Here is a 14,462-nt window from a genome sequence, read left to right on the forward strand (position 1 = left end):
AGAAAAAGCAAGGAAGGTTCATCAGTGTACAAAAGGTTGTCAGCCCACATAACACTGGACCTTCCTGACTTGCCTGAGTTCTCAGATGCTATTCGTGAAACTGCCAACAAAGTTGAGTCAATAATGACCTCTGCTCGTCAAACTTCCTCCCAGCAGTGATCAAGCTAGACAACTGGCACCTCATTGTCATTTTTCATCCTTTGTGAGCAGTGGTAAATATATATTCAAGCACTCATCACTCATTTTTGTATTTTGGGTGCTTTTTTAAGAGAGGCAAAGAGCAACTATACACCATTTTCTTCTGCATAAGTGATAAAGTCAGTTCTGAGATATTCCTTACCATTCTATCAGCTGAGTTAAAATATGTTTGAAGCAAGATGTATGTGTCTGAAAGCACTTACATGAAATTTAAAGTAACAAAGAACTTCAAATTTTGCTTTTGGAAGAAGAGCACCCAAACCTCAAGTCTAGTCATCTGTAAATGACGCATAAGTTTTATAACCACCGTAATTATTGGCACTTGTTGGTCCATTTAAATCGGTATGCATGATCACAGGCCTTCTAAACATTTTCCTTTTATTACGTTAAAAATTGAGGTTTGGCATCTTTTCCTGAATACATTTTTCACAATAATCAAAGGTGTTTTTGGATACTTTATCCACACCATTTAATTTATTATTGCTGTTATAAAGTTTTCATTTCCTTAAAACTGAAGACCGAAATGCTCATGCAATAATTTGTTTTCAGTCATCTCCGTTACAGAATGTGAAAAGGCATTCGATCTTTTAAATTTTCAGACGCTAAATGAAAAATACAGAAAAGGAGACTTTTTGCAATTTTAAGGGTGGACCAAGAATTTTGCCTTAAATTAGCCTTGTTTAAATTGGTAAGTAAGTCCCACGACGTTAGCTCGAGTGACATTTAGCAGATTATTTTTCTAAAATCAGGAGAAAAAAGAGCATCACTTAAAATTCTTTTTGAATTCAATCCTTGTTTGTTTTTAAATAAAATTTCGATGTTTCCAATTTTAGTCGCATATACCACTGAACGGTGTCTCGGACAAGTAGGCACTGCTGTCAGAACCCCTCCCCTCCTCGCACAACATGGAGAAGTGTACCCTCACCTCTGATGCTGGAGGACAAGACACATCAAAAACTTCAATGTGGGTACGGTTTTTCGCTTTAAAGATGTTGCTGAAACGCCCGAAACCCCTGTATGGCTCCAAACCGCCATCGCCATTGGATAGAACCGATGGAAATAATGCAAAAAAAGTGCATTTTTGTGAATGAGGGCGAATATAGGGTGGTTTAATTAACTAGCAGATATCACTTGAGTGTATTACAGAACTATTCAAAAATTGCTGTAAAAAATTTGGGCCTAAAACGCGTTGCTGCCGAATTGATCCTCTATTTAGCGTTCTAGCCGGTGACTGCCGCTATGGGCGTCCAGCCGAAGTTCGAGCAATAAATCACACTCTAAAACGAAGGAAAACGTATATCACGAGTGAAATATGTCCCCTACAAGATCCACTCCAAAAATTGACAGAGTTCGCCGTGCATTGCCCGTGAAAATCACCCATCTTCAAAAACAACGAACTCGTCAGGCAACCCCTTAAACCAAGTCTCGCCAAAATAAAAGAAAATGTGGTACGACGTTGAAAGGCCTAGTGACTCTTCATAGATTCTAGTTACACCATCTAGCGGTATGCCCGGATATTTTCCACCGTTGCCAAGCTACAGCAAAATTCCGGGTTTTTTGGGTTCCTCCTCGTATATTAACAAACCAACATTTTTACCACAGCTAGAGTTTCTTATTATTACAGGAAGTTTAAGTCCAGTACTTGATAGTCCAGTACTCCAGTGCTCATGGGATGCTCCGGGTGTGTGAAAATTTGGTTTTGTTGTATATAGCTTTCATATTTTCGCGCCATGTCAAACTGTTGTATGGCCTTCACATTTTCCCGCTTTGTCAAGCCCGCCTACTCACTTCGGTCATCGTCCTTCTAGGCTCTGGGCCTGTCTCGTTTTTCTTGTGCTCTTTTTGAAGAATAAAGTGTCTTTTCATCGTCCAAATCGTCTTCATTTCTTCTCCGCGTCTCGGCGGTTTGTCCGATATAACAGGTTTATTAATACGCAGCAGCTTGTGTCTTTAAATTAAGATGCTGTCTCCTTTTAATTCCTAAAACAAACTGCTTTGCCTACTTACAGGGGATTTACTCAGACGAAGCTGCAAAATTTTGAAAGTTATTAATTTTTTCTCTCTTACACCAGCCTTTCCAAAATTCGCTCTCTTCAGAGTGAGCGCACTTTGTCTCATACATTATCGCTCTTCATAATTTTCAGAACTTTGTACAGTTTTTCGTTGTGTGAGTTAGGCAAAGTGTTCCTTAAGATTAACCTCAAACTGATAGTGCCGTCCACTTGTTTCGCCAATGCTACTGATGAAGATCATTTAAAATCTCCTCATTGTGTTTTCTTGAAAAAAAAGTTTAAAAAAAATTTTAGTTTTTGAAGGGGAAGGATTTTCCCCCATCTATGTAACTTCCCACCGAGGTATTGGCCATTTTAGAGTAAGATACTTCCGTAATTAGCTGCATCACCCTCATGAATGTCAGTTAATTGGACTTAGCCCTTAGCTTTTGTGCATTCTTTTAAACGTTGTTAAACATGTTTGATCAGTATACATGTAGACAAAATTCACAGACGCTGAGTAATTCAAATCATACAGCAACTATCTGTTATCCCTGGTTGTGACAAGAGGCGATCAATTTTTGAAAAGCAGTGGAGAGGTGTCGATATTTTCATCATTCCGGTGGACGAGGTTCCTAAAGAGAATTATTGGTCTGAACAATGGGCAGAACTGAAGATCCGAGTTATCAAGAGGAACAATTACTTTCGCCAGCTGGTAGATAATACTTTGGAGAAACTGAAGCCATACCTGGCATTTCCGTATCTTTAGCAGCCTACGTACATGTCTCCAGGCCCACCAGTGCTTGAAAGGCGGACAATTATCGAGGAGAGAGATGTCCTTAAAACTAGAGGTCAAATCCGTCGCTGCCAATTTCATAAACGTCCAAAATCAAATACCAATACCGACCAATGTCATTCAGACTCGGGTATCTTTGCTCGTTATATACATTTTTGACTTCTAAATTTTGATTATTTTCCCCCATGAAATTGCTCCTATTTTCTTTCATAATAGGTATACATTTATAGCGCCCTTCCCATAATCGTATATTTTCTAAGCACACTTTACGTAATAACAAAGTTATTTTTACGAACGGGTCATTCCATGTCAAGTCAGTCCGAAAATTGACACTTTTTAACCTGAGTAGTTTACTACTAGACGATCCAGTCCCTTTCCCACCCTGCCACCTCTGAGAGGGACAGCAGAGTATTGGAATGTCAAGTAAGGTCACCCAAAGCGTGGATTATGGATTTTCATGTGTCCTTGAAAGCAATTCAGTATGGAGGATCTGATTCAGGACCTCAGTGCTGGCAGCAAAATAGCTCGACAGAGATATGTGAAAATGAAGAGAAACAAAAAAAAAAAAAAAAAAAAGAAATGCAAACCAAGAGTCATGCTTTTCTCGTTCCCCATATTTTCTCATGATTGGATGTGTAGAGACGAAAGCTTTGATTGTTAAAGAAAAAAGAGTACAATAATTAATTAATAATAATGTGTAATAAAATAATAAAGAGAAACTGAAGGAAATCACAGATATGTGGAGAAGTTTAAAACCACGGCTATCTTTTTCGCTGGAACTTCCACTTGTAAACAGGTGGAGCGTCTTTAGCAGCAGGCTGGATTCTTTCTTTTTTGACGCCTTTCTGACTCAAAAGATGCCTTTTGAGCTCTAATTTGCGTTGAACAATTGACAACTGTTTTTCTCGGACCATGTGCCTATTTAAAACTGAGTATTTTTTGTTCCTCACTTTGGCAGCAGCTTTTACAGCCTCTATGTTCATGTCTGGTAAGTTAACAGCATTTAAGTTTAAGAGTCGTGGTCGATTTGTTTTTCGTCCTAAGAGATCTGGGTGTGTGCCGAGATGTTTGACAGGATCAAAATTTTTCCTTTCTTTATCATCATCGATGAAGAATAGGTGGTGGTTAGGAATTCTCTCAGCAGCATCCAACAGGTGCATTTCCCTTTTTAACCTGTTCACTTTCTTGTGCTCAATAGTTCGCTGCATGTTGATATATTTGATGTCCCTAGAAAAAAGAGAAAAAGTTAAAGTAATAATAATGGTGACATTCATGAACATCCTACATATAGCGGTCGCGATGAAAGACACAAAAACCGCTTTTACTTTTGGCAGCTATATCCAATTAGCCACTGACATGGAAAAGGTAGAAGACTCTGAATGTGCCATTAGCGGATGCGATTAATTGTCCATGAAAAAAAAAGGAGGGATTGCGATTTGGGCCGAAATTTGGTAATTTTGGTCAATTTGACAGTTGACGATGCAAATCAAACAGAAATAGTCGAATTTGTTTACTCATAACACTCACATTTTATGGCTGAGAAACAGGGGCCTAAACAAGGCTCCGGAGCCCAAAATAACGGACAAATCGCTTTTTTGGCGATTCTATCTCAGATTTTGACCTGAGCCCAAAGGTGACAGGTCATAAGCTTCGAATATGATGTGAGGGATACCTAGACACGTAACATACTGGAAGATGATCAACTGTCGCCTTTGGGCCAGAGTTCAAAATCGAACTTCTCTAACTTTTAGGCCCAACATGGCTGAATATCCATGTTCTCCACGGTTCTACCTCTGATTTCGACCTGGACCCAAAGGCGACGGTTGATGACCTCCCGGTATGTTACGTGTCTCATTGTCACTCAAATCATTTTCAAAGCTCACGACCCCTTACCTTTGGGCAAAGGTCAAAATCGGAGGTAGAACCATGGAAAACATGAATTTTCAGCTATTTTGGGCCAGAAAGTAGAAAAAGTTAGATTTTGTACTTAAGCCCAAAGGTGACGGTTGATCACCCTCCAGGATGTTGCGTGTCGAAGCGTCCCTTGATTCATATTCGAAGCTCCTGATCCTTTTGGGCCTAGGGCGAAATCTCTGTTTCGGATCCGGAAAATGTCAATATCTGCAAAACCCGACTTTTTCTGTAAAATATGCGTCCACTGAATACCCAAAAATTACCCGATTCCGTTGAGGAGCCGATTCTGGCCCAAAGCGCAACCCCTCCAAGGTTGATTAAAAGGAGGTTGGTACAATCACCCATTTCGGTGCCATGTTGATTACGTACTAGTGGGACCTCGAGTAGCGCGAAGTTTGAACAGAGACGTCTGGTGCGAGTTGCGCGCAAACGGAATGATGCTTTTAATAACGATTTCTTAAGCACACATTATTTATTGTAACAGAATATGAAAATATACTATAATTGAACATATTTGAAACATTTTTTCGAATGTATTTTACTATTATCATGATGTTTTAAATTGATTCTTTTCTCCAAAGCCCCTAAGTTTTCGGGGGGTCGTGGTCCCCATAATTTAGGGTTAACAGGAGTCGTGTGGCACATCAACAAAAAGGCATTGATCTCTTCGAGATTTTGAAAATCGCATAATTTTGACACCTACAGTTTCCAATTGAAATTTGCGCAAGAGAGGCCCTAAAATTCCCCGTTACTCCAAACAATGGGGACTTAAAGAAAAAGAGCATATAGAGCAAAAAGTTCTTGATTTTGGTCATAAACTTTGAATCCAAAGTCAAAACCAGGGATTTACAGCTAAGGTTTGAGGGAGCATCATAAACGGAGCGGCATCGGCGCGCAAGGCGGAGGCCCGGCGCGGACTTTCATGCCGCGTCGAACAGTGCGCCGGGGGAGCGCATTTGCCGTTGAGGCGGCTTAACCTGGTGAAGCCGACACCCGGCATGACTTTTTGATGCTGCATCAATTTTGATGCTGAATCCAGCATCAAAATTAAGGCGGCTTCAATTACCAGAAACGTCGGACGCCAGCGCCCCGGGCCCGGCTGCCGGTCGGCTAATCGCACCGGGCTGTGTTTTCAACGCTTTCTCGGCGTCCACTTCCTATTAGAACTTCTCGGCGAGGCGTGGGCCGCCGCCAAAACAAAAGGGTGTTCCGCGAACTCATCGCCAAGTCCAAGGGTCGCATACCCCGGCGGTCTTCTGGGACAACCGTCGGTAATGAAGCTGGGTGGCGGGACCGAAAATTGATGCTGTCTAGGGCCGCGAGCCGAGGGTCCGGCCTCAGAAGTTGCAGCCCATGTTGGTCCCTGAGCCAGCATCAAACCTCAGCATCAGCGCTTCATGCTGGCTCGGTCGGCCCAGCATTGGGCTTCAATGCCCGAAGCCGGCGCCGGCAGGTTGCGCGCATAAGGCGCGGTGCCGCATGCCCGCACGGCCGCTACCTGGGCATACGGCATTAATGCTGAAGCTACGAGTCGATGCTGTACGGCATAACCTCATGAGGCGCCTCAAATGCCTGGTCAAAACATACCCTACCTATTTGAAATATTCGAGAAGGGGGGGGTGGGGGGTACCGGGTACCCCCCCCCCCCCCTCTTAACAACACCCTAAAATGGGGTTTTGGGAGGCTGAAGATATTTTCATTCAATTCTTTGGCGTCAATTATCCTCTGAGAATGTTCGTCCGAAGCTCCATTCTCGGCCGTTTTTGAGAAAAAGATAGTGGACAGATGCTCGTCAACACCACCAGTAGCATATCAAAACAAGCAGTTTGAACTGCGCGCCAGATCGAGGTCCCACTAGTACGTCATCAATATGGCTGGATGTACCAACCTACTTTTGATTAACCTTGCAACCCCTCCTCAAAAATTTGAACGTTTCCATCATGAATGGCTTCCATTTTCGATATTGCCAGGCTCCATTTTCTCCGGAACATACTTAAATTCAAGATGGCGTTCAACTTGGTCACCGCGAGAGTGGAACTCGCGAAATCAACTGCCACGGTTGACATGTACGTTGCTCCTTGGGTATCTTTCCTCTACAATGTAAAATACACGCTTCAAACATTACCCAACCGCTTAGAAACCACGATATTCAAGGAAGGTGGCGGCCAAAGTTTCCCTTTTTAAGATCAAACGGGCAAGTATACTCCCTTATGATGAGTGAGGTTTCTTCCGATTAGGTAATTAGGATTGTTAAGTCCAAACGTGATGTTTAAAATTCCTTCACGATTCATTTCAGGCCTCAAATTCCAAGATGACGGACAAACTAGAATATACTGTCGGTAAAGGGGTCATACGCGTATGTCCCCCCTTTCCGTTATCTGGCTCATTCAAATCCTTGTATTCTGAGAAGTCCATCCACTAAGTTACAAGGCGATATCTTAATTTAAATGAATGGTATGGAGAGTCAAATGGGTTGGTATACGTATTTGGGTGAGTTTGCCGGTAGACAGGAATATATCCACTGTTATGCCCACATTTTGCGTCAAGTAAAGGAATCGCGCCACGAGTCAACGTGATTCATTAAATACCGGGTGTTCCACAGCACCCGACCTCTATATTTTTCTCGGAAACCGCCGAATATTCATCTTCGGCACGAGAACTCATATGGGTGAATCAATCCCAAAGAATTCAATGAAAATATTTTCAGCCCCCCAAAACCCCATTTTGGCGGGGATTTAAGGGGGTGACCCCTGTTCCTCGCATATTTCAAAGGGGGAGGTTATATGTTTTGACTTCGGATTCAAATTCTATGGGCGTAAATGAGAACCTCTTGTTCTATGCCTTTTTACCCTAAGCCCCCATTATTTGTAGTTACGGGGCAAAGTGGGGCATTAGACTGTAGGCGTCAAAATATCCGATTCTGAAAATCTAAAAGCGTCCTGAGAGAAGAAGTAGATACAGTTTCATTGATATACCACATGACCCCAGTTGATTACAAATTATTAAGGCCACGACCTCCGGAAAAATTTGGGGCTTTGGATGTCCGTAAGTCGAAAATTTTAAATAGCAAGGGTATGTTTCGAGATGTCATGAGATTTGGGATTCTACGAACAAAGTTACCTGGAATTGATGAGGCGTATGGCCTATTTGTTCCAAATTACCGTAGAACCCCACGTCTTTATAAGAATCCGTGTATTTTTGGAGGGAAAAATTTGTGGCAAACAGGCCATACGCCTTATATCTATTCTAAATAACTTTTTGCGTAGAATCTAAATATAAAGTCGAAACATATCCTTACCATTTAAAATTTTCGACTTACGGACACCCAAAGCCCCAAATTTTGCCGGAGGTATTGGCCTCCATAATTTGAAATCAACTGGGGTCATGTGGTACATCAATGAAACTGTATCTACTTCTTCTCCCAGGATGCTTTTAGATTTTCAGAATCGAATATTTTATCGCCTACAGTCTCCAATTGAACGTTGTCCAACAATGCACCACTTTGCCCCGTAACTCCAAATGATAGGTACAAGAATCGTCGACACAAGTCGATCGAAAAATGAAAACACAATTCAATCGACATGGTTTCGATCGACATCGATTCCTTCGAGAGAATTTAAAATCCTTGAAAAAAATACGTCGATGTCGGTTCACTCGACACAGTTCAATCTAGAATAGAAACGCGATTCAATCGACGTAGATTCGATCGACAGTTTTTTCATCAACATTCTCACCATCGAACAATTTTTCACCGACATTGTATATTCGATCGACACTTTTTACATCGACACTTTTTTGCTCGTAAATATCAATTTAAAATCCTTGGAAAAAAACCATTCTTAAGTCAACATCGTTTTGATCGACGTTGGTTCACTCGACACAGTTCAATCGAAAAATAGAATCGCAATTAAATCGACATAGATTCGATCGACACTTTTTTGATCGGCATTCTTTCCATCGAAAAATTTGTCATCGCCATGGTTTTTATCGACGTATTTCCGATCGACACTTTTTCGCTCGAAAACTGCCTATTGAAAAAAATCCACCATTTCGTCACATTTTCAAGCGAAAATTGCATCTTTTAATCTCGCAGGAGGCTTATGCAAGCTAATCGAATTCATCGACGTCTGTTCGATCGACAAACAGCCCTGTGTCCGCTCGTCGAAATGGAAGCTCAAAGTGAATCGATAGATACGATTTGTTCGCGATTGTTGATCATAAAAGAGTAGCACCGCTCTATTTTGAGTTTCAACACTCATCAATCACATCAAGTCCCGACTTCGAGCCACTTATCGTTGAAATCGATTCACTTTTTTGAGCTTCCATTTTGACGCCACTTGACGCGGGGAGACAGCGTTAATGAATTTGTCTGCTTCAGGGGAATGCCAAATGGGCTGTCTTAGAATGGGACCGTTGCACATTTCTGCCAGAGCAAAACTAATAAGAGTTGTTTCTTATAGATATTGCCTCAAAAATCACGATGAGCGCATCGGCAAAGTCCGAAATGCACTCATAACTTCACAATCTGCGTAAGAAATTTACGGTTTCTTGAGCTACCCGCTTCAAAAACGATACTACGGCACAGGAGAACATTTTTTTAGTGGAGTCGTCCCATCGTCGGCAATATTCATCATGGCCGACGCCAATCTGCCAAAACACTTGGGATGGGATGGGACGAGATAACACCTAACCAGGATAAGATGAGACCAGATAGTAATCGGCGAGTTAGCGTTCATAATTGACCTTAAACTCTCCTCGAATTACGCGCGTAATTACGGAAGCATCGGCCATGATGAATATTGCCGACGATGGAACGACTCCTCTAACAAAATTTTCACCTGTGCCGTAGTATCGTTTTTGAAGCGGGTAGCTCAAGAAACCGTAAATTTCTTACGCAGATTGTGAAGTTATGAGTGCATTTCGGACTTTGCCGATGCGCTCATCGTGATTTTGAGGCATTATCTACAGGAAACAACTCTTCTTTTGCTCTAGCAAAATTTTACAACACACCTGTTTGTAAACGGGAACATCCGGGGGGAATGGGTTATGTATAGCTCCCAGGCGCGGTTACTGATTTCATGCTAGGTAACTGATGTAGACTGCACTCATACCATGTGCCTTAGAAGCGAATCAAAATAGCGCGCCGCGTAATTTAAGTTTTTCGGAGTCGCAGGCATCCGGAATCCTCAACAGCATGGCCAGTCCTATTTGTGATTCCTCTACTGCCCAACGACATAAGAACTGAGCACTCGTATCTACTAACACGCGGAAGAAGTGATGCAGCCCTGGCGCTCTTCGTTTGTGTGAGTGTGTAAGTAGGCGCGGGAATCCATGGCGACGAACGGAAATTTGTTCGGAACTTCTGTTCTTGATTTTTGCACATATCTTGCTCTAACCTCGTTTTAAATGCTTCAAACGAACAAATGAATAAAGTTATGAGGGTGACTTTTTATAAAAAACCTGATTTGGCTCGGTAACAAGCAAGGATCTCAGATAAAGTTGGTTTTTATTTTGATAAGGTGGTCCTGCCGGTTCAAACAGGCCGTTACAGTCCTAGATGACCGTTACTCCTAAATGAGATTAATCGGTCGATGACGGACCAGAAATAACGTAAAGTTAAAAAGATATAAGTGGGTAAGTGAAATGAAATGATGAGTGATGAGTGATGTGGGTGAATGAAATTAATCGGTCGACGACGAACCAAAACTTGCCTAAAGTTAAAAAAATATAAGTGGGTAAGTGAATTTGAGCAAATATCAACCTAGAATACTTTGTTTACGCAATTTAATTCAGTTCCCGCCCTGAATTTGAATTTCAAACTTGTCCCGATTTCGCCGCCAATCCTCCAGCCAATAGGAGAGTTTCCATGAATTTGCATCATTTTTTTCTTCCAACGCTCCGTCTTTATGGTATCTAGAGGCAAGGTGGGTACTCGCACAATATAGCCGTGGACTAGTCGTGCATAGCGGGAATTCAAATCGCCTTGTGCCAATCGCCTGGGGGCCCGCGTGATTACATGTCATTTTCCAGCGGAAACTTTTAGCAGAGATACGCTCTCTCCCTCTCCCTGCTCGCCCATTGTTGAGTTCCGAGAAACTTGTCATTAGGGATCTCGATTTAGAAGCAAAGTGGATACCTCCACACAAGACGTGCGTGCTGGACAAATTGTGCGTGGCGGGAAACATCGTCGCGTATTCTGATGGGGAAATCCCGTTTTTCTACGCGCAAGTTCTCTTTGTGAGAGGAGGAATGAAAAGTTTTTACGGATGAAATGCATTAACAGCGTGATAAAGTATGTGGTCTAAAACTTTCAACGGGATATTAATTTTCCTCGATGAAATAATCGAGCTTGAAGTGAAGGTCTCATATGGCGGGAAAACTTACTGTTCTTTAGACTACGCAAGATTCATATTCCCCCATACCTAATGCTCTGCGCGACGGGACTAGTCCATTTAGCGCTCCGTTCCGACTAGTCCACGATCCGGAACTCTCATTGGCTGCCTTGGTTAGGAGATTGCCAGAGTTAGTTGGAGATTGGTTGGAGTGTGCCGTAAGAAGGGGTATACAAGTTCTCACATTGCTTCTAGATCCCTACTTTATGTCTTAGCTACTTCCCAATGAAACAGGGCGAAAGGTTAAAATGGTGCGGCAACCTGGTAGTAATGTGAGAATGCCGCGTCTAGAGATCCGGCGATCTCATTGCGCGGGATCTTTAAATGGAAAATCGGCCCTGATCGTTTTAGAGCTTTTTTGAGGGGTATCGTTAGGCTTCAGTAAGCGCCACATTGGTAGTAGCAATGCTGCTGATGGTTCGCATCGATTATCGTGTGTTTAGCTCATTGAATAGAAGACTTGGTGCGAATTAGAATTCTAGATTACAATTTTCAAAAGTTATTTTATACTGCCTAAACATTTCAGCTTTCAGGCGTCCGAAACGTTTAATTCTAAATGAAAGTCATTGAATCACTACTGAAAAGGTGCATTATTGGCTTTTTAGGTTTTTTGATATTCTTCTTTGCATAAACAACAACAAATACTCAATTTAATTTCAACTGCGCCGAGTTTTCCGATTCCGAGTATGCATTATTGTAAGAGGGTTTCTACTATACCTTGGCTAATTTAAAAAAACTTTTAAACAAAAAACAGTAATATTCTAATATTAGTGGGGAAAAATTAAAAAAAAAAAAACATTTTTAAGTATCAAAATTAAAAAGCAAACGTCACAAGTATGCCTGAGTTTATCATGAGGCCCCATCAAGCTCTTGTTCGACCCAGAATTTCCCCAGGTTAATTGGGTTCAGTTTTTTCGACATTTTGAAGTCTTCTTGTTATTTGACGCACATTCTTTGAAGGAGGAGTAACGTTTTGGGCCTTTTCCGGCCCCACCTGGATTTTGCTAAATGTTTCATATTTTCAAAGTACTAGTCTTAGGTAGACTCTGTGCCAAATATTAGACCGAACGGAGCCCATGCAAGGGCGCAGCAGCGCCTCAAACCCAAAAGCCTGGAATCGAAAAACAATTATTTTCGTTGACTTTTTCGACTGTTATCACTCTACCAGCTCATGATTCCTATGTATTTTTTTGCGTACTTTTCGTTTCTGGCCTTATCAAAGGCCTCCGATAAATTTTAAGGGGCCTTATGGCCCATTGTTGCCATTTTTGGCCCATTTTTAGGGATTTTTTCCATTTAACACATTCAAAACTCAATTTAATCCAAAAACTGTGTACATTTTTAAAAAGTACGTAAAAAAATGAATAAAAAATGTTTAGTAAAATTTTTTCCTATGTTGCCAAATTTCCGAGAAAATTGGTCCCAAAGTGTCAAAAACGGCAAAAAATCGATAAATCGCCGCGTCTAAGGTTCAAGAAAGTGGAGTACATTTTTCATACTGTACCAGATAACAGCTCTTATCCATCCATACAACATACTAAAATATCATAGTTGTACCTGGATTCCCACGATGTGAAAATTGACCGAGATGTCGATTTTAGCGGCCTTTTTATACTTGAAGGCAGCTCTTTTGAATGTTTTTCGACCTTAGTCACCCTCTATGGGTGAGTACTATATGTATTTTTCTACGTACTTTTCATATCTGGCCATAAAAATGGCTTCCTGTGAATTTTAAAAGGCCTAACGGTCCATTGTTGCCAATTTTCACCAATTTTTAGGGGTTTTTTCAAGTTTACGTGTTTGAAACTTAATTTAATCTAGAAACCGTGTACAATTTCGGAAAGAACGTAAAAAAATACATAAAAATGTGATTTGTACCTTTTCCCTGCGTTGCCAAATTTTCGAGAAAAATCGTCCTGAAGCGCCAAAAACGCCAAAAATTGGATGAATTATCACGTCGAAGGTTCCAGGAAGTGAATTTCAAGTTTTCTTTCACTACAAATAACGCATCGAAAATGGAAAATTGCAATGCATCTCAAGGAACATGTAATGGCGCAGATGAACGTGACAAAACGGGCCCTCAAGGTGCTTTTACTTTATCCTTCACTCCAGTTCACCTCTTTATTCCTGTAACCTCGAGATAATCCTTGGTTCTCAAGATGCTTGCTACAGGCCAAATGTACCGAACAACAGAAAATGCGTGGAGAAAGTGTCCCACGATCCGCATGAATGTCATAATTCACTTTCTGGAACCTTCGACGTGATAATTCATCCAATTTTTGGCGTTTTTGGCGCTTCAGGACGATTTTTCTCGAAAATTTGGCAACGCAGGGAAAAGGTACAAATCACATTTTTATGTATTTTTTTACGTTCTTTCCGAAATTGTACACGGTTTCTAGATTAAATTAAGTTTCAAACACGTAAACTTGAAAAAACCCCTAAAAATTGGTGAAAATTGGCAACAATGGACCGTTAGGCCTTTTAAAATTCACAGGAAGCCATTTTTATGGCCAGATATGAAAAGTACGTAGAAAAATACATATAGTACACACCCATAGAGGGTGACTAAGGTCGAAAAACATTCAAAAGAGCTGCCTTCAAGTATAAAAAGGCCGCTAAAATCGACATCTCGGTCAATTTTCACATCGTGGGAATCCAGGTACAACTATGATATTTTAGTATGTTGTATGGATGGATAAGAGCTGTTATCTGGTACAGTATGAAAAATGTACTCCACTTTCTTGAACCTTAGACGCGGCGATTTATCGATTTTTTGCCGTTTTTGACACTTTGGGACCAATTTTCTCGGAAATTTGGCAACATAGGAAAAAATTTTACTAAACATTTTTTATTCATTTTTTTACGTACTTTTTAAAAATGTACACAGTTTTTGGATTAAATTGAGTTTTGAATGTGTTAAATGGAAAAAATCCCTAAAAATGGGCCAAAAATGGCAACAATGGGCCATAAGGCCCCTTAAAATTTATCGGAGGCCTTTGATAAGGCCAGAAACGAAAAGTACGCAAAAAAATACATAGGAATCATGAGCTGGTAGAGTGATAACAGTCGAAAAAGTCAACGAAAATAATTGTTTTTCGATTCCAGGCTTTTGGGTTTGAGGCGCTGCTGCGCCCTTGCATGGGCTCCGTTCGGTCTAATATTTGGCACAGA

General features: G+C 41.1%; 2 protein-coding genes across 6 annotated transcripts in view; one reads left to right on the forward strand and one right to left on the reverse strand.

Moving 5' to 3' along the window:
• The window catches only part of LOC109035777 (BLOC-1-related complex subunit 8 homolog), a 42,132-nt gene extending 40,060 nt beyond the window's left edge, over positions 1-2,072 (forward strand). For 2 of the 4 annotated variants that reach the window (XR_011899532.1, XR_011899546.1), the window contains exons 4-5: positions 3-212; positions 1,032-2,072. Coding sequence is in view for 1 of the 4 variants with exons in the window: in XM_072298227.1 (XP_072154328.1) it covers positions 3-159 (157 nt within the window). In the remaining 3 variants the exon portion in view is untranslated. Of the gene's footprint in view, positions 1-2; positions 639-1,031 lie in introns of those variants that run through there. The other 2 variants (XR_011899543.1, XM_072298227.1) reach the window with 2 other exon arrangements.
• A 1,593-nt stretch (positions 2,073-3,665) lies between these two features.
• The window catches only part of LOC109035776 (probable U3 small nucleolar RNA-associated protein 11), a 32,251-nt gene continuing 21,454 nt past the window's right edge, over positions 3,666-14,462 (reverse strand). For both annotated transcript variants that reach the window (XM_019049525.2, XM_019049526.2), the window contains exon 3: positions 3,666-4,212. In XM_019049525.2, coding sequence (XP_018905070.1) covers positions 3,747-4,212 — 466 coding nt within the window. In that variant the 3' untranslated portion in view covers positions 3,666-3,746. The remainder of the gene's footprint in view (positions 4,213-14,462) is intronic.

The sequence above is a fragment of the Bemisia tabaci genome, chromosome 1 (genome assembly GCF_918797505.1).
Source record: "Bemisia tabaci chromosome 1, PGI_BMITA_v3".
Lineage (NCBI taxonomy): Eukaryota > Metazoa > Arthropoda > Insecta > Hemiptera > Aleyrodidae > Bemisia > Bemisia tabaci.